The following is a 27,434-nucleotide window of genomic DNA, read 5'->3' as shown; positions in this document are numbered from 1 at the left end:
AGGATTCATGAGGCTCACAGTCCCAGTAGCCGAAGCCCGAAGCAGCCACTACCATCGCATCTCCAGTTGCAAGCAGAGAACTGAACGCATGTGTGCCTGAATGCATGTGTGCCTGAACGCATGTGTGCCCCGCACCACTCACCTAGCTTGCTTTCTTTACTCTTACACAATTCAGGATTCGGACCCAGGGAACGGTGCCACCCATACTAGGTGATCCCACATAAATTAATGTGGAATAAAGACAATTCCTAAGAAACATCCACAGGCCACTCTGAGGTGTAGTCTCTCCCTGAGGTTCATTCCCCAAAGGGCTTTGGATTGTGTCACGTAGAGAAACCATAAAAAGGGTGACCTTATCAGTCTGAACCATAGACTCGATCATGCCCTGGGATTTCTGCATTTTCCAGCCCTTTCTTCATCAGAGGATTCTCCCATTCAAGCTGCTCCTTAAATTTGGATGACAGCCTGTTCTACACAGGGCTGACCTCCATCCCAATCCAAGAGTTCTTTCCACTTGACCCTTCTACTGTGAACACAACGGGGTGAGCTAGTGGGCTCTGATGACAGACAGATTGCTAGGGAGGCGGGATTAGTGTGACTCCTGAATTAGACACCGGAGTGTTTATCCTAAGACCAACCCACATGCTTTAGCCTTGAATTAAAGTTCCATCATTGGACCCAACCTGTGTTTTCAAATCTAATTTCTTCTGTGTCCTAACCAATTATTTTAGTCGGAATAACATGCTTACATAGATTGATAGCACACCTTTATGATGAACGCTGAAAGGGTCCTATTCCTTTAGTAGTTACAACTCCTTATATATTTTATATAATTTTATATTATATAATGTATTTTATAAAATTTAAGATATTTTATATTATTATATTTATTATGTTTTATTATAAGATTTCATTATAAAGACTGGCACCGGAGAGCTAGAAAACATATAGAGATCGCCTATGCTAATTCATCTTAGATCTAATGATACCTATGTGTGAATTTTAAAAATGTTCTAGTATTTGTCTGAGAAAAGTGATTTGTCTGTGGACTTAATTATGGCTCTTAGCTGCAGCAGGTGGTTATAACACACATAGACAAGGAGGACTATAGCTGACCCCATCCTCAATCTCTACGGAAACCATCAAGTTGCTATTTAGACTAAAAGAATGTGCTCAGGGACTATGATTACCGAGGAAAAGCAGAGGAAGACACAGCCAAGGCTTACAACTTTGGAATGTGACCACAAAGCACGTACACCATAAAGAAAGGGAAAGCCCCCTGCAACTTCCCTCCCCTTTTATCTGTGGAACAGGAAGAATGTCACCAGTGAAAGGTATATACAAAAAAGGAGTCAATGTCTTGGAAGGATAACCTGCTTACTACCCAGTCACCCAGCCAGTCCATGCTGCTTTTGAGCTGTCACTCTGTCCCTGGGGAGTGCACAGGGGACAGACATAGGACCAAGGATGTACCAGAAAGTCTGCCCTACCTCTCCCAGAAAGAGAAGTTCTCGACCTGTAGTGTGCTGATAACAGTTGGATTGCTGAGCAGTATAGGTAGTATTTCAGAGGGACCCTACCTCCAGGAGGTTCTGACCACCCTCTGAAACACCACCAGTGCAAAATGGGATGTCAGGGATGAGAAAAGTGGATGTGCCAGGAGACAGGCTTCTAGACCAACTGCTTGCGAACTCTGTGCTGTGAGTGAGGTGTCACCTTTGCGATCCTTTCCCTTATACTTCCTTATGAAGGAAGTGAGAGAGAGCGGGTGTGTGTGTGTGTGTGTGTGTGTGTGTGTGTGTGCGCGCGCGCACAGTAAGACAGTGCAAGGATGCTGCTGGCGCAAGCATGCTGCTGGTGCAAGGATGCTGCTGGCGCAAGGATGCTGCTGGCCTTGCTACTATCTCTTGAGTCCCCAAAGCTTTTTCACTGATGATTGCTAGTCATTTGTCACATGTCTTGGAGAGGGTCTGTTGAATGTATAGGAGAAGGGCTATCTCAAGACCACTGATGATTATTCACCTAATTTCAGGGATGAAGATACACATTAGGTTTTCCAGAGAGGTCTGGGAGGTGTCTGACATAGCCTCCTAAGGCCTTGTCTTCAAAAGGGTGTACTTCACCTTCAAAGTTAAGTACAGAGTTAAGAAACCATTCCCCTTCTCTCAAAATTCATGTAGATAGTCTGTAATTTACACATCCTGGAGCATTACAGGAAACAGTTCTCCAGCCTGCTAATCTTTTTAATCTGCTGACTGCAAGTCATCCTAAAAGACCGCTCATGCAATTGATCTTAGGTCATTGCACTTAAGCTGCTGTCAGGGAATGGTATGCTACCAAGAAGGAAGCCAGGCAGAGAAGGGTTAGGAGACTAAACTCACAGACCAAGACACTAAACCGAGGGCAGGCTTTCCTTCTGTAAGACGGAGCTGAGAGACACCCAGACAGCAGAAGGCAACTCATCGGCCTCCTGTCTTTCCTTCTGCAAATCTGTCTAGAGTGAACACTAAACTGTTGTCAGCAGGAGCCTTCCTGGTGACTTGCAGTTTTCTGTTCTAGGCTAAACAAACAAACAAAAAAAATGTGAGAGAGCCATGTGATGATGGTGACAAGTTCCTCATCTGGTGACTGTAGCTCCCAGGGATACGGTAGGCTCTGAGGAGCTTGTCCACAAATAAAGACAGAGGCTTCAGACTTGAACCCAAGCAGGCAAGTCTGTCTGACACTCTGTTTATCCTCCCCACACAGAGGAGTGCTGGGCCTTTATCTGCTTTAGGTGAGACAAATCTACTCAGTTTGGTCACAGGGTAGAGGTCAAGTGCTCAGCTGACCAGAAGCAGCAAGCACAATAATAGAGCAGTATACACATGTAAAGTTAGAAAACTAGTGCGAATGATCAGGAAATGAGAGTTGAGCAGAAGGAGATAAAATACAATTATTAACATTCACGGAAGGGGAAAGGACATAAACATTCAGCAAGTGAGACATCAATGCACGGGTAATGGAGTCTCCAAGCTTGAGGCTTCTATTACGTCATAGTCTGGCTGCAGAGGTACCCCAAGCACAAAACTTGAAAATAAAAATTTGAAACACATATTTAAGATAGCAGAGGACTCAGAAAAAGTTCCACTGGATGGGTAAAAGGAATGGGTAATCAAAATGTCACTCTCTGGAGGACTTACACCCCTTCAGTTAGAAATGCTGTAGCCAGAGCCTATGTGTACTCTTGGAGCTTCTGCACAGGGCGCCTGGGGTGGCTGGGTGTATTTCTGAGTGTTCCCAGTCATCCTGAAAGAATGGCGGTTCCTGAGACACTCATTCTGAAAGAATCCTGGAGACAAGGGGCCAGGCCTTGGGGAGCCTCACCCAAGGCTTCTGTCGACCTTGTGTTCCTAAGACTCAAGGGGGCAGGCCACAACTCCAGGAATACCTCAGTCTGCCTTCTCCTTTCTTTCTCCCCCGCCCCCCCTTCAGATCTTTGATCAGAACTCTGCCAAAACAGTTCTTAGCTTTGCCACGCCAGGTCGCAGCTCTGACTGCTTCCTGACCCAGCTTTCAGACAGTTCTCTCTTCTCCCTACCTCACTGGCTTCCTGAAAGCCGGGCACTCCTCATCCAAGCAGGTGGTCTGCAGTGTGAATGAGATGGCTTCTCACATCCCTCCCCACCCAGCCCCCAGCCCTTGGCCATGGCCGCCACGCAGCCTCCTGCAGCTCCTGAGGCTGCAGGTAAGTAATTATCACTTATTTGGCCACTGCCTCTTGTTCAGCTATTTCTGAGGATTTTGCAGTTCCTGCCCTCTTTGTCTTTATGGATTTTGAAGAAAAGAAAAAGGCCCTGTGGTCGTTTTAATGAGGTTTCAAGAGGGAGTGGAAATTAAACAAAGGTGTTAATTCTTATTAGAAAGTACATAATTGATTTCGTCCCCTCCAGAGACAGTTTCCCACTTAAAACCACCTGCTAACAACATGTGTTTCCTTCTAGTTCGCTTTCTGACCGCCATGAGGCAAGTCAATTCAGTGATTCGGAAAAAAGCAAAACAAGGCACCATCAGTCGAAGCAAGGCTACGGCTCTGGCCACGGGAAAAGAAATAGAGATGACAGGGAGATTTCTTTTTTCTAGAATTTGGCAAATTTTATCAGTGTTTATAAATGTCCTAAAAATACTTTTTATGATACTTCCTCCTCTGCAGGTTCCTGCTCAGTTCCTATGTTCCTGACCACTTTAATTCACTTGGAGAAAGGGTGTGTTAGTGTATACATACTCATTCCTGAATAGTCCTGTGTTATTTATATCTTGGTTTTACTCACATGGTGTTCAGACACTGCCTCCCGCACCACCTCGCATGACCCAGCTTCAGGTGGCACTGCTGAGCCTTGACTGAAGGGGCACCCACAGCCAGCCCTGTCCCAAGCTCTCCTTCCCTTCCCCTGATGTCCCCACAAGCCAGGGCTTCCCTGTGCAATACTCTCCTCTGGGTTTTAGCCTTTCTCTAAAAACCATATTGTTCTGCAGTCTCAGAAAAGGATCTGCCGTATCTCTCTGCCTAACTCTGCCTGTGTGTGTGTGTGTGTGTGTGTGTGTGTGTGTGTGTGTGTGTGTGTGTGTGTTTTAACATCTTACACTTCATTGAGTGCTACATATTCCTAGGAACAAAGTTTCCTTATTAAAAATTTCCTCACCTCCCACCCCCAAATTCTCTCTGCCACCAGCGTCTCCTGAAAGAACCAACTGCAAAAGCCTTGCCACCCATCAGTGCTGTTCCCATGGCCTGTTCTCCTGCCCTGCAAGGCTCTGTCTCCGGGGGGTGGGGGTGGGGGGGTGGGGGGGGAGGGCCTACAGATTGCCAGCCCATCATAGTTGGAGGTCTTCACTAGAGAGAAAACCTTGCCTGCCCAACTCCCTCTCTACTTCACACCAAAGATAACATTTCTCTCCCTGAAATCTGTTAAGTCGCACAGGCCAGAATTCCTACTTCCACTGAACTGTGTAAATGGAATGGTATCTAATACGAGTATAAATTTGTGTTTAAAAGCTAGAAATACTTCTCAGTTCTTTCTTTTTTTTTGGTGACCCATACCTCCTTTTCCAAGACCGAAGTTCTGTAAACACAGTAAGAATTATTTCTAAAGCAAAAATCTTATACAGACATCTTTTGAACTCAGTACAAGTTACCAACTCTTCATATGACTAATTACTGTATGCCCTTACAATAACTGTAAGCACGAGGAAGAAAGACCAGGGCTCTAAGTATTTCTGCATAGGTAGCAAGGATAACCAGAAGGTGACCTTGGCTGGCCTCGTAGTGTCCTCATGCCGAGGACACCTGGGGACTAACAGAGCAGTCTCTCTCCCCATCACCAGAGCCATCCCTGGGGTAGGACACTCTGCTTAGCAGAGCGAGCGGGCATTTCGTTACTAAAAGCAAGCGAAAAAACAAAACCCCATTATAGAAGACATCATCAAATTTCATCAACCAGGGAATCTGCAAAACTGACATAATCAAATAATTGAATTAATAAACAGTCCCCGCTTAAAATTCAACCAAATACTTATACATGTGCTTAACAGAATACTTAATAAAAGTCAAATCACATTTTGCTAGTTAACATTCAAGTCACCGCTCTGCACGGAATGCTAGAACAGATGTCTTGGGTAAGATACAGAGTGTAACAATATACAGTGTTGGTGCTGTAGGAAGCTATCCTGTGCAGAAGATGGAATGCATTAACAAAATGCACAATAATTGAAGTTCTATCAACTGGAAAAAAAAACAAAAAAAACAAACAAAAAAAAAAACAAATGAATTGAAGAGCTAAAGAGAATGCGTTAGTAGGAACCCTGGAATCATGAAAGATCTTCAGGCACACTGGGTAACTTCAAAAGTACTACTGGCTGTCAGAGGGACACAGAGTCTGGGACACAGAGTCTGACTAAAGGGAGAGCTTGTGAAATGTGGTGGGGTTGACTGTGCAGGGAAAGGCCAGGGGAAGGACAGCCTGTGTGCACCAGGCACTGCTGTGCCTTCCTCAGGCTTTCATGAGCTCCTCCATTCTGCCTTTTAAAATCCTCTGCACACAGAAGTTTAGCCTTGAAAGGCTCAAAGCACCAATGGCTCTGCGTCACTTCAACGCAGCATCTTGGCCATGAACATTTTCAGATATTGTGCATGATTTGAAGACTCCAGAAGGATAAAACTAGGCTCACTTATTTTCCACATTTTGGTATGCAAGAGCTACTAAGAGCCTTATGCATGTAGAAGTTCGAAACATATTTATTCAGTGCAGGAGCAGATGGAATACGATGACTCTTCTATAATACTGGCAAAATGCTAGGAGACTTGGGTGATGGCCTTGTTGTGTGGGGGTCAGATTTGCATCCAGACACCCTGGTAATCTAATGCATGACTCCCTGTAGGATAATGACATGCCAAAATGGCATTTGGATGGATACTGTAGGGAGAAGTAGCTTCGAAAGGGCTAAAAATAAAAACATCATTTTGCTAACAGTACTTGACTGAAGAAGAAGGGGAAAAAAAAAAAAACCAAGATGAGGATTTGGGAGTTTGTTGATTAGTCACAAATATGAATATTCATTCAATGAATACCAAAACAGTTCACATATGCCTTTATTTCCAATTTACTTTAATTCATTTATGGAAAAAGTGACTTTTTAAAATGCACAGCAATTAAGCTGGGTATAGTAGCAAACGCCTTTAATCCCAGCACTTGGGAGGCAGAAGCAGGCGGACCTCTGTGAATTTGAGGCCAGCCTGGTCTACAAGTGAGTTACAGGACAGCCAGGGCTACACAGAGAAACCCTGTCTCAAAAACAAAAACAAAAACAAAAATCTAATAAACTAAAAGCACAGCAATTGAAAATAAAATCTCTTTGTTTTAGAGAGGCCTCGGAAGCAAACTCGGCCTTATTTAAAACTTGAAATATTCATGTTAGAACCAATCTGATACTTGAGATTGGAAAACTCTATTTTTTTTTATTACAATATAAGATAGTTTAAAAATCATCATAGCTACAAATATCTATAGATGGTCCCTGATTTATAAGGGCTCAAACTTTTGATTTTTTAAAAACTTTATCGTGGAGTGAAAGTGGGCAGACTATATAGCTAAGTTGTGGCATTGCCCACCCCGCCTACCCTTTTCTGCACACACACTAAGCAGCTGTAAAGGGGCTGGCTTCCTTATTGAGCCCATTCCTTTGCTCCAGTCCCTCTCACAATAGGGTCACAAGCGAGCCGCAGGGTGTCCTGAGGAAGAGATTAATGCAGGCTCTCAGTCAAAACCTCATGCTGGAAATGCCTGGAGATGCTGCGGTTTTTGGCGACAAGGCCCCACTCTGTAGATCAGACTGGCCTTACATTCACTCTCCTACCCTGGAACCCCAGGCTGAAATTACAAACGTAAACCATCATGCTCAGATCATCTGCAGATTTTTAGCAGATTTTTAACAGTTATGAATTTCCTAGCCAAGGCTTCAGACCAGTGTTGATGTATCAAGGTAAATCCATTACCTGGAGTTGAGAACCACTGAATTAGTGTTTTGTTTTTTTTTTAGCCATGGACAAATAATTGTCTTATTTTTCTTCTTGACCGAGTATCAAAAGGAAGACATAATTTTGAGGAAAACAGACGATGGTCTTAATTTCGTTTTAAAGAAACTTTGACTCACCTGCCTTCTGACAGTGCACAATCTTTTCATACACAGCATCTGCATTTTCAATCAGCGCCTTGAGGGACTGTATCATCTGTAAACGGAACATCCAGACATGAGATCACACTGACAGTCAGACTTCTTCCTGCCACGACACACCAGACACATCTTAAAACAGGCAGACAGGATGTGCTGGCTCCCAAGGCTCTGGTTTCTACGTAGGTAAAAACAATAAAACCGTACATCTTCATATGTTTAAACAGTACTGACTAGACGTGCAGTCCAAGTGTAGTTAGGCTAATAACCACTCAACTTGCCCAGAGACAATAATAGATGAAAAGTTATAAATAAGTAAGTGTACGCAACCTGTTTAAAGACTCTTGGGGTTTTTGTTTGTTTATCTGTTTTGGGGAATATGGTCTTCTACTGTAGTCCAGCATTGCCTGGAACTCATTAGGTGACCCAAATGTCCTTAAAATTGGGCAAATTCCCACCTCAGCCTTCTAAGTGCTGGGATTATAAGAGTGAGCACTACATCTGGCTTTGACCTGAGTTTTGTCACACACACCCCTTCTGGTGATCATTTTAACAAGATGTTCAAATTTATTAAATAAACAACCCTAACACTTAGAAGCTTTAAGCCACTTTAGCCAAAAATATTTTCATATGAAAATTAGTAGGGCTGGAGAGATGGCTCAGTGGTTAAGAGCACTGGCTGCTCTTCCAGAGGTCCTGAGTTCAATTCCCAGCAACCACATGGTGGCTGACAGCCATCTCTAATGGGATCCAATGCCCTCTTCTGGTGTGTCTGAAGACAGCTACAGTGTACTCATATACATAAAATAAATAAATCTTTTAAAAAAAAAAGAAAATTAGTATAAAAATTCAAGAGCTAGCGAAGCAATGCATAGGTAAAGCACTCAGTAAGCACACACACACACACACACACACACACACACACACACACACACACAGGAGAGCCTAGGTTTCAGTTGGCAGCAGCAGCACACATACACAGTGTAGGAAGCAGAGGAGAGGGAGATGAAACCACATGTCCACATGTGTCATGTGACACTGTGCGTCACAAACAATATTGAACGTATCCCCATCTGCTATGAATGTCTCTAACAATGGTTTTAGTCAGCACCCACCCTAAGGACTAGGGGTTATACAGATTCCCTGGTAGGGCAGACAGAAAGGGGACATGACTAGGTAATAGAGACAGCAGCCCCTCCCCCCACCGGAGACAAAGCCCTGCAGCTTAAGACAAAGGCCCTGTATTTTTTTTTTTTTTCCTCTTGTCTGTTGAGCACCTGCTGATAAAGTTGATCAAGTTCAAGACCAGATCAGAGTAGATCAGGGTATGTTCTGAACCTTGACAAATCAGTTCTGGGCCAATCAACCGGTTCACCTTTCTACAAACTAACCAACCTGAAATTAGGTTTAAAGAGACACCCCTGGAGACAGAGCACGTTTTGGGTTCCTATGTCCCCTTCTGCTCTCAGTAGCGTTTCTTTGTTTCCCTAAGTGTGCTTCCTCGCCCCACTGTGAGCTTTTGTTCAGCTGCCAATTATGCCTGCTGTGTTCAGCTTTTCTTCCCTGCTACCTATCTAGCTCAGGATTTTTCTTGCCTTTTAATTTTTTAACTGGCAGAGAAAACTAACTTGACCTTTAAACTTTACCTTGTTTTGTTTTGTATTACTTATTACTAACTGCCAGCATCATTATTTTGTAGTAATTAAATATATGTAGGTTGAATTATTTGTATATATCCGAGAAAACCATATTCTTGTTATATTTATTTAAAATATACTCCAACACGTCTATCAAGAGCACTAAAGTCTTAAAGCTAGTCAGATAGCACTGATCAATTTCCTGTGCTCTAAGACACAGGAAACATAGCTTTAATGCTCACTCAGGGCCCAGAACCACAGCCCAACAGACGAGCTTGCATTTTGGAATTTAACATCTTAACATTCGTTCTTCAAGCTCTGAGTAATTCGTGTAAATTAAAATATTCTATTTTACAGCTTAACATAGCAGGCAGTGATAAAACAAATAGTTAAGAACCCTATTGTGCGGATATAAAGTCATTTGTGCCATTACAAATCTGCATACTGAAAAGGTCCAAACCGTCATCGGTGACCTTTGCTTAGCTTTGATGTTAGCTAAATGAGTTATGGAGAAGCAAGCAGGGTTCCTAGCAAGGGTGGAGGTTGCCACAGCTCATTATCAAAGAACTGGCCAATGGGGGTCCAAAATAAAACAGGAAAAAGGCAAATGCAAGCAATGAAAAGAACCCAGTTTCGAGGCACAAGAGCAGGAGGGATGGGGAAGAAAGCCACAGCATCACCACAGGACCACACACACATGTAATCTCTTGAGGCAGAAAAGGTGGTGTTTGCATTTATGAGTTCTGGCCCTGTATATCCTTTTATGAGGATGATATTAAATCCCCCTTATTATAAAAGGAGCTTATTAAAGACATCACACCTCATAATTTGAGGATTAAAAAACTCACTGCAAATGGTGGATGTCAAGGCTGAGTCTCCATGAACCCAGGAGGCCTGGCAGAGCATTTCCTACTAGCTCAAAATTAGCTGAATGAGCATGGCTTCACTGGGAATGCTGCCAGCACACTACTGACTCTAGTGTTCCTTGGAAAGTCTGCTGTGCTGAAGCTCCGAGAACCAGCAAACCACACTGGTATGATCAGAAGCACCTTCCAGGGAAAAGAACCACCACAGTAAATCAGTCTACTCCTCTTAGATGTAAAAATGCACGAAAAGCTTCGAAAGAAATCCCAAAGGTATGGACTGGAAAGCTCTTCTGTCTCCTGTGCTCTGGAACTCGTGTGTGTGTGTGTGTGTGTGTGTGTGTGTGTGTGTGTGTGTGTGTCTGCGCATGTGCATGCTTTTGCATGTTACATCTTTGTGTGTGCAGGCTGAGATTTTTCTGTGTACTAGGATCTAAGCTAAGGGCTTAGGCAGAATTAATAGCTGCTGCTGACACAGAAACTGGGGCAGGGAAAGAAGACATGCAAATGAACACCTACATTGCACTGTTATTCCAGGCATAGAGCTACAGGTTTGATACAACCCTTAGTAGACTCGGCCCTTTGGTAGGATGTGTTAGGACATCCATGTTGATGTGTAGATAGGGATCTGTGCATGGCTCAGGGTATACTATAGGGTCCTTGCTGATAATGGCAGTGACCGTGTCCTCCCATTTCTCCTAAGCAGTGTGTACAAAGAAAGATGACTAATATTCAGGGTGAAGAGCAGCATTTGGTCTGTAAATCATCATCATCATCAGCAGCAGCAGCAGCAGCAACAGCAGCAGCAGCAGCAGCTATTCACAGAACATGTTAAAGGGAAATTGCAGAGGGAGGCATCCAGAGAGAACAATGCACAGAGTAAACAATACGCAAAGCCAGCAGGAAGAAATCAGTCCTTACCCAACACATTTACTCTGCCACAGCGGTGGTAAATGTCTGTACCATTTCCTCTGGAAGGTGGAACCAGTGGTTTATGGGACTGAATCTTTTTATAGTTTGGAGGTATTTATAATTAAATTACTATTTGGTAAATATGAGTCCCTGGTCCTTGTCCAGAGCATAGATTTCACTAACCTTCAGGGAAGCCCTCTGGGCTGAAGGCCCCTGTGGCTGTATCAGGTAAACACTGTCTTAAGCCAGAAGGACAGGGCTAAGCATGGACCTTCCTAAGGGACTGCTTGACTGCTGGCTTCCTTTCATTCCCCTGGTTATTATGACTGAATGAAAACGGTGGTTCTGAGGATTCTGCAGGTGCAGAAGGAGAGTGATCCAGTCAAAGGCAATTCCTACCTGCCTCTGCTACTTTGTAGCTAGCTGCAATTATAGTATGAATGCTGGCTGGATGAGTCAAGGCATAGTCATTCAGACCTCCTCCAAAGTTTAAGAGCTGTATCTCACAGGACTGCTCACATGATCCATGTGGGGAAGCTAGGCTCTTAGACTCACAAATGTAAACACCAAAGAGCCAACTGAGAGCTAAGCCACTTTCTCAGGGTCCTCTGCTAGTGTGGGTGACGGGCCTGGTATTCCATTTGCCTTCAAAGCCCCCGACAGATCTGCAATACCACTCTCTTCTGAGTAGCGCCACACACATGTAAAACTAGAAAGGCACCCCATTCACTGATATTCAAATTCAGAGGGAATGGTTTCACTCCTCAGAGGAACGCAGAAAGAAAGCATCATGTCCATTACTAAACTGGCTCCACGTTGGTTTTATTCTTAAATTATAAAGTTTATTTTTCCATACTGGAGATCACAGAACTTGTCATGCTAGCAGTCAGTATATTACTGCTGATGAGCTTCAAGACCAGAACCATCTCTTCAAATGATGTTTTAAGGTTAACACCAAGAAAATGCACATCTAAAAATATTATTATAATGAGCAAATTACTTAATTTATTACTATAAAAGGTAATTTGTTTTGTGAAAAGCACTAGTGCACTCTCACATCACAGTACAGACAAAAGCAGATGTGTGTGAGGTAATCTCAAGAACAGACCCAATGAGTAAGTTACCTTAAGTTGTTCTGTCTCCTCTGTGTATATACACTGATATGTCAATAGAATGCTAGGCCAGAGAAAAGGGGTGATTTTATAAGCACTATTTACAAAACTGCAAGTAAATTAGTCTCACCAATCTCTCTCTGTTCATCACAGAGGTATAAGGCTTGACACAGCACTCAGACATCCTCTGCCATGTGGAATAACCAGCCATATAGGTATGGATATTATTTATTTAGTATAAAATACTTTTATACAGTCACTGCTAATGTTTTTTTTTTTTTTAAAGATTTATTTATTTATTATATGTAAGTACACTGTAGCTATCCCCAGACACTCCAGAAGAGGGGGTCAGATCTTGTTACGGATGGTTGTGAGCCACCATGTGGTTGCTGGGATTTGAACTCTGCACCTTTGGAAGATCAGTACTCTTACCCGCTGAGCCTCTCACCAGCCCGCTAGTGGTTTTTTTTATTAGTGACTCGTTTACTAGTAGATCCCAAATTTTTAACACTAATGCATTAAGAAAGTCTCAGAAATAATAAGTACGCGCAGCTCTAATATAGGCTCACAACTGTCTGTACCTGGTTCCAGGAGGATCCAATACCTCTGGCTTCTCTGGCACCTATAACTCACTCACAAGTGCACACACACACACACACACACACAATTTAAAGATAAATCTAGCACAATCACACCACACACATATATATGACATAGCCTCTTTTTTTTATTTTTTTATTTTCCTGGAGACAGGTCTCTCTATGGAGCCCTTGCAATTTTGGAACTCATGGTAAATACCAGGTTGGCCTTAAACTTTTGAGATCTGTTTGGCCCTGCCTCCTGAGTGCTAGATTAAAGGTGTTTGTCACCATACCCAGCTCATAACACAACTGGTAATACCCGGACATAGTAAAAGTTATATGCTGGAACTGGAGCATGAACGGATAATTGCTGTGGGGAATGTTTGCAATGAAACTCCATTCATCTTGCTATCCACATTGAGAAGCCAGGGAATTAGCTATCTTTAAAGAGCCTACATCGTCAGCAAGAGTTGTGGTCATTAACTTTTTTCAAGACCACTATGAAAATATGATTTAAATAACAAATTGTTTCCAGGCTTAACACTTCGCCTCTACTTCCAGCGTTTTCACAATGAAATTATAGAAAATTATAAGGGGAAACCTAAAATAAAACTTTCAGAAGAGCCTGAAGACTTCCAAGAGCCATTTCAAACAAAGAAATATACTGGCGGTGCTACTACATATAAGTTTCTTGGACGTATAAGAGGTAGGGTAGGATTTAAGCTATCCTTTGTCTCAATTCATATTAGAGGAAAGCAGAGTTCATGGGTGGACAGGAGAAAGGCAGCAGCCAGGATGAAATGTGGAAATCTGCACAGGAGAATGTAGGGTTCATCTTGATCACTCTAGTCAGGATGTGCTGTGATCACTGTAGGCAGAATGTCCTATGATCACTGTAGGCCAGATGAGCTGTGATCACTATAGGCCAGATGTGCTGTGATCACTGTAGGCAAGATATGCCCTGATCACTGTAGGCAGGATGTCCTATGATCACTATAGGTAGGATACGCTGTGATCACTACAGTCAGGATGTGCTGTGATCACTGTAGGCAGGATGGCCTATGATCACTATAGGCAGGATGAGCTGTGATCACTGTAGGAAGGATGTCCTATGATCACTGTAGGCAGGATGAGCTGTGATCACTATAGGCAGGATGTCCTATGATCACTAATAGGCAGGTTGTGCTGTGATCAAAGTAAACTTTCACAATCACAGATAATCATCAGGGAAGGAGGCAATGAGGGCAATGAGGAAAGTCTTGTGAGGATCTCCATCACTAGCTGGAAATTAGGCAAAGCTTAGCTCGGAAATTTGGAAAATTTAAATATTCTCTGCAACTCCTGAGGCTACAATTTGTTTGAGTTTGTGAAGAAGAAACTTTAAAGGGTAAATGGGCCTCCAGGAACCACTGAGAAAGAAGGAGCTCAAAGACTGTAAGAACCAGAGGTGGTGGATAGTTACCAGTAAGCCGTGCTTTCCAGGTACAACAGAGCAGATGAAACATATGAGCGCACAGTGGTTCTGATAGCATGAACAAAATGTGTGCATGCTCAGGCTGGGAAGAAGATCTCAGCATCCGAGGGCAAAGCACGAAGCTGGGACTACCAACCTGAGGGGTTACTGCACGCAATAGCTTTGCAAGAGCAAGAGTCAGTTTTCTTTATGGATCTCTTAGTAGCTTGACTTACTCTCCATTGCTGTCCCCATAGCCAAGAGTACTTGAGTAAAATAAGAGAGAGGAGGGGGCAGGGAGGAAGACAAGGAGGGATGGAGAGGGACTGGGCATGGATCTGGGGAAGAGTTGGGGTGAACATAATAAAAATATATTGTTTGAAATTCTCAAATAATTAATAAAGATACTAGTTAAAAGATAAATGAGCCTCATGGTGATGCTTCAGCTCGAGTCAGCAAGTTAACAAGTACAAAGCAAAACCAAATTCTAAACACAGGAGTGGCCAGAAAGAACAAGAAGGGCATCACGAAATGTTCACTTATGGTGACGTGAGAGTCTCTGGGCAGAAGCTGCGTTCATCATCCTGGGAGCTCTGCACTGACATCTGATAATGTTGGTAACTGTGGAGAATGCAACTGCAGCATCAACAGTTCTGTAATAATGCTGTGTATGCAGCCCTGGAAATCACTACTTTATATAAAACTGCACAATAAAAAAATATAAGGCTTTATAAGAAAAGTGAGGTTAAGGGGACAACACTGGAAGACCTAAAACCACACGAATCAATTAAATACCAACAGATGACAGCAACATCACACGTTTACGCCCCCAACCCCCGTGACCTTGAAAAAGCCCTGAAGTAGAAGTGGGCACTGAAGGCTACAGCTTGTGCTGTGAGCTGCTGTGAGATAGTGCAAGAAGGGCACCCGAAATCTCACAGACCAGTCAGCTCACAGTACCACACATGGATGCCTACAGCTCCGAAAGTACTCACTGAACACAGGGAACTGGCAGGGATTTAACATTCAGTTCATCCGGGAACCGTTTTCTGGTTCACCTAGTGTTACTTACAGACAAAACTGCACATAAGGAAGTGTGAAATTTAAGTTATTTGCAAAATGTTCTTAAACATATCAATTGGGAACAAATTTGCATTTTCAAATCAAGTATAATCCCAGCATTCACTATAGAGGGAGAATATTTCTAAATATTTTTTCTTGTTTGCTTCCTTTAATGAAGTGTAATTTTAATCCATTTTTTTTTATCATATTCAATCTAAGCTTAGTAGTGGTATCACACAGCCTGCTTCAATAATGCACTCGGTTGTTCTCACACCTTGTGGGAAATGATGTCCAGTGATAAATCAATATGCAATGGATTGGGAGTTGTGAGTGACCCCTGGTCCCAGCCCAGAAAGCCAAGAATTCTCTACCTTTACAATCTTTATAGCATCCATGGGTGGTTTTCAGGGACTAGAAAAGGCTTTCATGGCACATAACCTTCATCCACTTCCCGAACCTTTTATGTGCTAGACTGCTGCTTGTACAGCAATGACACTCCATTTTATATGGCTGAAATTCCACATTATAAAAAACCTCTCTGACCGCAGTAACTATTTCTATCACTTATCACTCTAATATACACCTAAAATCATTCGCATATTTAGAGATCTCATTTACAGATGAAACTTCAAGACAGTTTCTGAACTGACTCTCATAAACAGAAGATAACATCAAGTGCTTATAATACACAGTATAGTTCAGGCTCTTTATACTGAAAAAAAAAATCAACTGAACTCAGTAAAAATGTTATAAGAATGAACAGTATCATGCAGCCAAAATTATTTAAAAACCAGCCGGGGGTCTTGGAAGATTCTTGTCAGTTGCAGTGGTAGCTTATGAAAGTAGATAGACCAACTGTTTATATTTCTATTTTTTTTTCTGGGAGGCACTTCCAGAGTTAGCCACTAGAAGTCCTTAGTAATACACATTTGCTAGGCAGGAAGGTGGAGAGAGGGGAGCTGGGATAAGGGGAAGAGCATAAAGAGGAAACTTGGAGAAAAATTCATTTCTCAAAGAATAAACCAAAGGAAATCTCAAAGAAAATCAGTTGGGCAGGGATGGAGATGTAGACAGCGAACCCCACAAACGTCCCAACAATGCAGCTTGGAGATCTAAAACCGAATGCGCATGGTCCACGAGCACACTCTGCATACAGAACAGCCTAAGAGAAACAAAGAAGGGTTCAGAAGAGGCAGGGCTTCTAACTGTCCCCAAATAAATACCTATAAAATCGATGTACTGAGATATTTATTTCACTATAAACTCCTAGATACATTTTTTGTCTTTTTAAATTAGATATTTGATTCATTTACATTTCAAATGCTATTCCCAAAGTCCCCTATACCATCCCCTTCCCCCCCCCCCCCGCTCTGCTCCCCAACCCACCCACTCCCACTTCCTGGCCCTGGTATTCCCCTGTACTGGGGCATATAATCTTTGCAAGACCAAGGGCCTCTCCTCCAAACGATGGCCGAATAGGCCATCTTCTGCTACATATGAAGCTAGAGACATGAGCTCTGGGGGTACTGGTTAGTTCATATTGTTGTTCCACCTATAGGGTTGCAGACCCCTTTAGCTCCTTGGGTAATTTCTTTAGCTCCTTCATTGGAGCCATGTGTTCCACCCAATAGATGACTGTGAGCATCCACTTCTGTATTTGCCAGGCACTGGCATAGCCTCACAAGAGACAGCTATATCAGGCTCCTGTCAGCAAAATCTTTCTGGCATATGCAATAGTGTCTGGGTTTGGTGGTTGTTTATGGGATGGATCCCTGGGTGGGGCAGTCTCTGGATGGTCCTTTCTTCTGTTTCAGCTCCAAACTTTGTCTCTGTAACTTCCTCCATGGATATTTTGTTCCCCATTCTAAGGAGGAATGAAGCCTATATACATTTTAAATTCCTGAATTTTAAACTTTAGTTCAGTTTTAACCAAAATATTAAAAATATAAGTGCTTTTAAAAAATGTTATTTTCAAACAGAATTTCCAAAAATGTAAAGAATTTTAGATTTGATTTTGTACTCTAATTCTGCACAATATTATATTCACAAGGAAAACAAAAATGTTAAAATATGAACATTGAAACAGAACTTATATGCTGAAAAGGAACTCCATGGGACTATAAAGCTAACCCCACCCAAGTTATATAATTTCTACCAGCTCAAGAAGTTTTTCTTGTTGTGATTTTCCATTTGGAGAGTACCAGGAAAGCAAATTCTCTTATTACTCCATTTTACGATCAACCTGTTATGTTCAGGTGATCACTCTGGGGAATTATCTGTATATTCTCACACATTAAACTAGTGCACAACAGGAACTGTCTTACAGCGTGCTGACCTGACAGATGAAGGCACACCAACTCCATCCTCTGCTGGGCCGTCGGTCACGTCAGCCTCTTACCCTCCGCTTTTCTAAACTGATGATAGCACAGTCCAGGAAGCTTGGAACTTAGGTGTGTGGTGCACCCAATATCCTCTAGAGCATGCACAGCAGGAAGGGGTGTGCCTAAGTGAAGGGATGAGCAGTCTGGGAGCTGAGAGGACCCTCTGACAGGATCTGTGGGCAGCCATGACAGTCCGGTGGGATAAAGTCTCTACTGGCTTCTGCCTTGGGTATGGAACCCAGGCCAGATCCTTCTGTGTCCTTCAGTCTCCGAGCTTTAAGACAGAGAACTTAGAGGTCGTACTTTACATACAGAATTGTGAGGAGAATAGCTCAAACTTGGCCTGACTCAGTCTACAAAAGGAAAGGTGAACCTGAGCTGCTTAAAGACATTTCTTTCTTTCTTTTTTTTTTTTTCCCAGAGAGCAAGTTACTTTTAGAGAGTGACAGGAACTTCACTCTTTCCTGTTTATGGGCCATCTAGAGCATTGAATGCTTGTTTAAAGTTATTGTAACTAAATTAATTACATTTCAAAAAAAAAACCCATTTCAATTAAACATAGTACTACTGTTATCACTGCCTATTTATAGCAAGTCTCTTCTCTGAGGAGAGGAAGGTGATTAAGAAACACCTAATTAGTTAAAAGTAACTGAACCAAGTCTCACTATCTTTGCATTTGTTTCTCTCAGGTCTGGAGTAACCATAAATAGATGTTACTTAAGAGAGAAAAGTAACTGGAGACTTCCTCATAATGAGAAGCAAGACTTTCAGCTCAGTGTATCACCCACGTATCCCTGGTGCTGGCAGAAGACCGCATGCAAAGGACTGGTGCACAGCCCTTACACATAAACCCAGACACTACTCCTGTTGCTGACTGCTCAGTGCGAGTGTGACAGCATCTTCCCCTTTGTAACAGAGCCCACAGCCCACCCAGGTGCTGGGGAGACCAACCTTCTGTTCTAATCTTTGACCTTTACCCTTTACTCTGCTGGTGCACAGGGGTCCTGATTTCTATGCTCAAAGCTCCGAAGAACAGAACGGCTGCTACTCAGGAGCTTAGGGTGATGCTAAAATATATACAAACACTGTAAGTACACACGTGTTGTAAAGCTTCAAGGGGTACAGAACATTTTGAAAATTAAGAATGCCAATGAAAACGAGTGATATTTATTGAGTATTTACCATGCCTGGGCTCTTGCAGTTCTGGGAGAGGTGATTTCAAGACCAGTTTGTAGATCATGAAGTGGCAGAAGTAATCAAAGACATTCTTCGTCAGCACCACGCCAGCAAATAAAGCAAGAGCCAACCACCTCTCTCCTTTCTTTATCCTTCTATTTCTAGTCATACATTGTATCCTTATATAAGAAATACGTGTGTGTACAATATGTGTGTGGTTCATATCCTGTATGTGTACCATGTGTCAAACACCTACCTAGGTGGTATGTGAACTCTGAACTGGACCTTACTAAGATCCATCCTTTGCAAAAAACACCTCCAAGGAGCCAGCTCACAATGGCAGGGGGAAGACAAGAACAAAAGAGGACAACACTTTCCCAAGGTGGGGGTGGGGCTGCCAGGTATTAGGGAAGTGGGTCAAGGCTCCATTCTCTAGAAACACAGAACTGCAGTGTGGCGTCTCACTGGGGCCTGCTGGGGGGGTGGGGTGGGGTGGAGGTGCTACGGCTGGGGAAAGAGTGTTTGTTTTTGTTTTTTTTGTTTTTTAACAACTTTGCTAGTCTATCTAACTAAAGCCCATGCACACGCAGACTCTCCCTCCTCTACTCTACCCAGTCCACATGCTACAACCACTGCACACCACAACACTGACTACGAATTAGCTCATGGAACTAGCAGGGCAGCATCACTAAGTCTGAACACAGATTAATGAACCCAGGGAGGGTGGAAGGTCCACAGGTGTTCATGCCTATCTTCCCCTCATAAATCCTCTGATCAGTCCTCCTGATTTTGACCCCACCCTCCCGACTAGCATCTGGGGCTGAGATGTACCTCAGATGTCTTTGTGGTTCTGGTGAGACCACCTCATACCCCTCTGCGATTAGGGAGTCTGTGTCTCTCTATTAAGACAGGAAGCATATCCACTCACCAGCAGAAAGGCATGTCACAGAATAAAAGGACATATTAATTTCTCCTTGACATAATCAGGTGCAGGGGTGGGATCCACATAGGCCCTGTGTGGGTGGATGGGGCCCAGAACACTCTTTCCATTGCCTAGGAAGGAATGGGTTTTCCAGGACTGGTCTCTGGCTCTGGCACTCTCCGTAAGTCTCTCCTTTGCTAGACAGCTTGCAGAGTGCGGGTCAGTCAAGTTTGGACTTAGTAATTTGAGAAGAGCCCTCTTCCCTTCCTAGAGGGAGGTGAAAGGAAATGAGGTTTTTGGCCCTAGCAACTCCATCAATTCCCTTTTCTCTACCACCCCACCCCAAGAAATGCATGGTTTGGCTTTAAAAAGAGAGCATAATTTAAATTGAATTATTTGATCAGTTCATTATCAGGCAGCCCAACTGCAACTAGAGATACCACTAAATATGTGTGAAGCTACACATATTTTGGTTCAAGTTTTGTTGGGCTTTTGCACAAGGCACTCCTTGACAATCACCATTTTCTTGTCTCACATATCATAGAAACAAACAAACAAAAAGACAAAAAACTCAAAGCACAAGTTAGTCCCCATTGTCTCTCTTCTTCTGATTCATATATCTAAGAGTCTTTGATTTCTCCAGGTAAGAAAGACTCAGGAAATGAAAACATTTTTCTCTTACTAGGTCTGCAATTAAATTATCATCTCATGGACCCAAAATACCAAAATGCATTGAGTACATTAAATGAGAAAAACTTAAAATCATAACTTAGGCTGGCCAAGGGGGCTCAGAAAGCACACTCCGCAAACTCTTCGGATCCTCTTTGCTACACTGACATTCTGTAAGAGCAGAGTCAGTCCTGCACGCCTTGGCTTAGGAGTGACTCCTGCCAGAGACAATTGAAACTCCGACAGTAGGAAAGCATAATTGGTAAGGTTTAATGGTTGTAGTTACATGTTCTGAAATATAAAATTTACAAACTCTCACATTATAAATTCCTTTGTTATTTAGAAATGTCCATGCCATTCTAAAAATGGTTTTCTAATATCTCCTCTAAAATATATGACATTCAACTAAAATTATTTCAGATAATTTAGATTTGGTATGCCATGGGCACATTTTAGAAGTTAATGTGAAAAATCAAATACAATTACTATTTTAAGGAGAACATTTGTTAAGACATTCGAAAGTTATGTTATGGAGTTATGGAAGAGTCAAATATACAATAACAAAAGTAGATCGTGACCTTAGGGAATTAGCTGAAAATTAGTGGGTGCTGACCAGTTCCATCGAACTGCAGTCAAATAACCATTTCTGTTCAGAAAGACAGATTTGTGTTTTGTTTTGGCACAGGATAAGTGAAATTAAAGCCAAAAGTATTTCAAGCCTTCAAGCCTCATAATGACATAAACAATGGAAAACTCCAGCTGACCTCTTTGCAGTGTAGGAGTATAACAATTATAAAGACAACCAGAATTATCTACATTGATTTAAAAATAATTAAGGATTTCTGCAAACAGATGAAGACCCTCCTACATAAAACTTCCATATAAAAATGTAACATCCAGCTATTCAGTAGAGAAATACATGCTTTAATTTCAATTGCTGTTTTTAAGTTAATTAGTAATGAAATCTTTATAATTAAATGTAATTCTTACTACGCCATCCTCTACCACTGATGTGATGTGACAGTACTGTTCTTGTGGGTCTTGGTTTAGAGGGAGAATGGCAGTTCTCTCACAGCAAACTGGAGAGAGGGGAGGGGGACATGCTGTGACATGGAGCACTGGGGGCTGGGTGAGGGCTCAGCGGACACTGCACTTACCACACATGCAGGAGACCTGAGCTTGTCACCCAGCACCCACCTAAAAGGCTGAGCACAGCAATGACCAGAATCCTAGGCAGAGACAGGCAGATCCCTGGACCGCACAGGCCAGCTGGGCACAGCCAAACAGATGAGCTCACAAAGCTAAGTGAAGATCTGAGGAAGACACCCAGTGTTGGCCTCCACACATGCTTCCTCATGTATGCCCATGAAGGTGCACATGTACCTGGTGCACGCTGACATGAGCACACATACAAACCTCCCCACCCCCACCCCCCAGTATAGCCAGTAATTCTAGCACTTGGGGCTAAATTAGGAAGACTGCCAAGGTTTACAGCCAAAATCAGCTACAGCAAGACCCTGTTTAAAAGAGAAAGAGGGAAAGAAAGAGAAAACAACTACAGAAAGAAAATAGAGCAACAGTGGGAAGCTGGCATTTCTCACTGAGGGGCAGGCACTATGCACAGGGCACACACTCCTAAGAAGCCTGGAGAGCACTGGGTGAGGGTAAGTCTTCCCACCATGCAAACAAAAGGAAACACAATAAGGAACTGACAGGCAATGCTTAATTTGTCTTTCTTATGGACTACGGCCAAAAGTAACATACCAGCAAAATGAGGACTTCCAGCTTTATTAAAATGGCAATTGTTATTTATAAGAATACACCTGTTTGTTTTGATTTGCATTTCCCTGATGATTAAGGATGTTGAACATTTTTTCAGGTGCCTCTCAGCCATTCGATATACCCCCACAGCTCGTGTCTCTAGCTGCATATGTAGCAGAAGATGGCCTAGTTGGCCATCATTGGGAAGAGAGGCCCCTTGGTCTTGCAAACTTTATATGCCCCAGTACAGGGGAAGGCCAGGGCCAAGAAGTGGGAGTGGGTGGGTAGGGGAACAGGGCGGGAGGGGGAAGGGTATAGGGGACTTTTGGGATAGCATTTGAAATGTAAATGAAGAAAATACCTTAAAAAATTGGAAAAANNNAAAAAAAAAAAAAAAATACACCCGTTGGGGTGGCAAAAGTCAGATTTCTAGTAATAAAAGTGCTGTGGAAAGATACTTAATAACACTTGCCTGAGTTCGTGACCAAGTGTGCAGACTGGATGGCCCAAGTAGTTGTCAACAATTACATTTACTTAAAAACATTTCTGTAATATATGATTTGCCATATAAACTGGATATTTCGAAAGCCTCGTTTTTATGGAGCAGATTCCATGTAAATTATTCCATTCCTTAGACTGCTGTCTTCTAAAATGTTTTCACAACAAAAAAAACTTATGCCACAAATATAGATAAACTCACTGTTGTATTTATAAATAAACTCAAACCCATGCATTACAATTAATAATGTGTGTGTGTGTGTGTGTGTGTGTTCTGGGTATCCAAACTCAGGGGTCGTGCTTGTACAAACAAGGACTTTGATGACTGAGCCACCTCCTTATCCTAACACTAACAATTCTATATAATTCCAATCTAGTGCTACTGAATCTACACTGATTGTCATACGCTCCACTACATGACACAGAAATAGCTAAAAACAGATTGGGTTACTTCCTGATGACAGGGTCCTGCATTTCTAAAGTTGGGGAATAACATGACATTCTTAATAAGTAAAATTACATCATCAGTGACACACACTTTGACACAATAACGTATTAAACAATTCATCCAAGTGATGAATCTTTGGCAAAAGTATTTTTATAAAGACATTTACATGTGCATTTCATACCAACTGAAAGCCACACTTTGAAGATAGCACTGATAAAACATCGTTTGCATAAAATATCACCATTAACCAGCTAGAGTGCATCCTGACTAGCAGTCTCAAGTAGCCCAGAAAGTGCGTTTTGTTAGACAGTGTACTCCACCTGGGAAATCTCCAGGGTTTCTAACAAGGCCTTTGCTGCTAAAGGTGACTCAGCCTCCTAGGAGCCAAAAACATAGGTCAGAAGATCAAAAGGACATGACCTCCTTGTAGGCTCGAGGTCAAGGGCAGACAGGCAGCCCCAGGAGCAGGCTGAATGTGATGGTAACATCAAATGTGGGCTCCCAGCAGCCTACTCCCATTGTTTTGTCAATCTGAAATTATTTGGAACTTGCAAACTGCACAAAATATGCACATTACTATATGACAAATGGCAAATGCATTCTCTGCTTCTTTGAAAAGAATTCCCTGGCACAGAACTTACACAATCCACAAAACAGTTTGCGGAGACAGAGTCATCATGACAACAATGGCATAGCTTAAGATACAGGCAGATCCTAGATGCTACACAATCATACAAAGGACTGTGTATTACTAATATTTGCCGGTTTCATCAAGATACAGTTCTGTGTTCTGGTGCTGGAGAAATTAGATGACTAGCATCTACGCACGAGGCAAATGTCCTTAGGGTTATCACCACCATCACCTTCCCCCTTTACTCTTGGCAACTATCTGACTTTATACAAATCACTCATCCAGATATAACAAACAGATGTCATTTTGCCAAGATGCTGGAAGAAAAGTATTATTCATCTGACAACAACCAAGACACACAGAGAACAGCTCAGCTCTATTTTTTTTCCCCTCAACAATCATAAAACAAGCTTTTTAGCCTAGATCACCTAATGTTTTACTTCCTGCTATTCCTGCTGACTCCTATCTGGAACGTCCAACCCTTTTTTTCTAGTGATATTTCAGGAAGAAAGTCATTAGAGCGATTTAAAAGTGGGTCTGCAGCAAGGCAGGGGAAGGTCAAAAGGCTCAGTGGCCTGGTGGTTGCAGAGGGGTACAGGGAACTGTGTGAAGGAGTCGCTTCTCATGCATACACACTGTGTGGAGCATAGTAGGTGCTTTCCACATATTCAAAGGATGAGCTACAGAACTTAGGTAACTGAGCACCAAAAGTTCTGTTTCCTAGACATTTACTCATTGAGGGTCTGATAAAAAAGATAATCTTCAGGATCTGTGAAGGAACCATCTTCCAAATTATCTTATACCAAGAAGCTGGTGACAGTCCCAGAGTTTTATCGGTTAGTTCTATCCATTCCCTTTACCTAATAAAGACAGGGCAAGAGGTTTCCAGTTCCTAGATAAAAGAGGAAAGAAGTAGAGGTGGTCTCCCATCTCCTGTGGTCAAGTCAGAGAAACTTTTGAGGCAGCTAGAGGACCTTCCCACATCCCTCCACAGGCTAAGAGGGAATCTTGGGTATGCACGAAAAGAAGACATGCAAAAACCACAGCTCTGCAGAAACCCAGCGAGCTCAGAATGAGTGGAAGAGAAGTGTAAGGTGGGAGATAAAGCGCTGCCCAACAGCAGAGCAGCTCACTCTAAAGCCAGTCAGCGAGCCAGACTGAGAACTTAGGAACATCCTCTGTCCCAGAGAAAGAAAAGACAGCTATTGCTTTTCACTTGGGCTGAGCAGTAAGTCTCAATGGCAGAAGGTGATAAAAGGCTGCAGTAGAAAAATGGCAGGAGGATGGACAGCAGCTCTCTCTCCTGTACCCTACTCGGCGTGTTCAGAATCTAGTGTGGACCATAGTTCACAGAATAAACTACACAAGAAAGCTAAATCCATCCCCACAGCTTCAAAAAATAACCAGTCCATAGTGATGTACAGAAGTACAGACTTATAAAGATGTATAAGTCCCTCTTTTAAACAGAATTTCCTATAGGGATCCTTGATAGAGAAAATAAGTTGGCAAACAACTTTAATGGTGCCTTAAACCCACAGAAACAATATACTTGTTTTACAATAATACAAAATACGTCTAAGGGGGCTGATGACACGGCCGGCTCAGCAGTTAAGAGTACTTGTAGTAACCCTTCCTCTCCCTTTAAAAAGTAATACCAAAGTTCTAAACAAAGAAGCAAAACTGTGAAGAGCCTATCAAATACATGGCCTCAGATACACTGCCCCACGAATTGTCTAGGCAGTCCTGCTACAAATAAAAACTCCCAAGAAATACAAATGAGCTAATCAAAGGCTCCAGCTTGCCAACCACAGACGACTGGGCAGTACCACACCTATCAATTACTGGCTTCCTTAGACATTTTGAATGATGCTGTCATTATTTTGGACAATACATTGGCTTGCTGCATACAGGTTGGGTATCTCTCACCTAAAATACCTAGAAACGTAAGTGTTTTTATTTTTAAAATATTTTCATACACTTACTAGTTGAGCATCCCCAATTTAAGAATCCAAAATCCGCAACAGTCCACATCTGGACCTGGAGATTAGGGATGCTTAGCACTGATCACATCCTCATATCTGATGAATCCATTGGAGAACATGTTGAATCCCTTAACAGACACAAAAATTGGACTTAAATGATAAAACATGCTATATGGTATGCTGGCTGGTTTTATATCAGTCACATAATTTAGTCATTTTGAAAGAGGGAACCTCAATTAAAGAAATAGCTCTACCAAGTTGCACTGTGGGCAAGCCTGTGGCTCATTTTCTTGATTGATGATTAATGTAAGAGGGCCCAGCTCATTATGAGCAGTGAGTACTATAAGAAAGCAGGCTGATCATTTCTTTAGGTGCTTCTCAGCCATCCAATATTCCCCAGTTGAGAATTCTTTGTTTAGCTCTGTACTCCAGCTTTTAATAGGGTTATTTCATTCTCTGGAGTCTAACTTCTTGAGTTCTTTGTATATATTTGATATTAGCCCTCTATGGGATGTATTGGTAAAGATCTTTTCCCAATCTGTTGGTTGCCATTTTGCCCTATTGACAGAGGTCCCATTTGTCCATTCTTGATCATAGAGCATAAGCTATTGGTGTTCTGTTCAGGAAAATTGCCCCTGTGCCCGTGTGTTTGAGGCTCTTCCCCACTTTCTCCTCTATTAGTTTCAGTGTATCTGGTTTTATGTTCAGTATCCTTAGACATCAGGGAAATGCAAATCAAAGCAACCCTGAGATTGCATGTCACACCAGCCAGAATGACTAAGATCAAAAACTCAGGTGACAGCAGATGCTGGTGAGGATGTGGAGAAAGAGGAACACTCCTCCATTGCTGGTGGGATTGCAAGCTGTTACAACCACTCTGGAAATCAGTCTGGCAGTTCCTCAGAAAATTGGATATAGTATTATCTGAGGACACAGCTCTACCACTCCTGGGCATATACCAAGAAGATGCTCCAACATGTAATAAGGACACATGTTCCACTATGTTCAAAGAAGCCATATTTATAATAGCCAGGAACTGGAAAGAACCCAGATGTCCCTCAACAGAGGGATGGATACAGAAAATGTGGTACACTTACACAATGGAGTACTACTCAGCTATTAAAAACAATGAATTCATGAAATTCACAGGCAAATGGATGGAACTAGAAAATATTATCTTGAGTGAGGTAACCCAATCACAAAAGAACACACATGATATGAACTCACTGATAAGTGGATATTAGCTCAAAGCTTGGAATACTAAAAATACAATTCAGAGGCCACATGAAGCTCAAGAAAAAGGAAGACCAAAGTGTGGATGCTTCAGTCCTTCTTGGAAGGGGGAACAATATAATCATGGGAGGAAATACAAAGTGTGGAGCAGAGACTGAAGGAAAGGCCATCCAGAGACTGCCCCACCTGGGGATCCATCCCCCTATACAGTCACCAAACCCAGACACTATTGTGGATGCCAAGAAGTGCTTGGTGCTTGTTAACAGTAGCCTGATACGGCTGTCTCCTGAGCGGCTCTGCCAGAGCCTGGCAAATACAGATGCAGATGCTCACAGTCAACCATTGGACTGAGCACGGGATCTCCAATGGAGGAGTTAGAGAAAGGACTGAAGGAGCTGAAAGTGTT

The 27,434-nt window shown here is 42.5% G+C and overlaps 1 protein-coding gene across 1 annotated transcript in view; it reads right to left on the bottom strand.

Annotated features, from left to right (window-relative positions):
- Plcl2 (phospholipase C like 2) overlaps nt 1–27,434 on the bottom strand; it is a 174,863-nt gene that overhangs the window by 35,179 nt on the left and 112,250 nt on the right. The window contains exon 4 of the mRNA XM_021217704.2: nt 7,690–7,765. Coding sequence (XP_021073363.1) covers nt 7,690–7,765 — 76 coding nt within the window. The remainder of the gene's footprint in view (nt 1–7,689; nt 7,766–27,434) is intronic.

The sequence above is a fragment of the Mus pahari genome, chromosome 18, assembly GCF_900095145.1.
Source record: "Mus pahari chromosome 18, PAHARI_EIJ_v1.1, whole genome shotgun sequence".
Taxonomy (NCBI): domain Eukaryota; kingdom Metazoa; phylum Chordata; class Mammalia; order Rodentia; family Muridae; genus Mus; species Mus pahari.
Note: the sequence above shows the minus strand (reverse complement) of the source record. Positions and strands in the feature narration are given on the sequence as shown.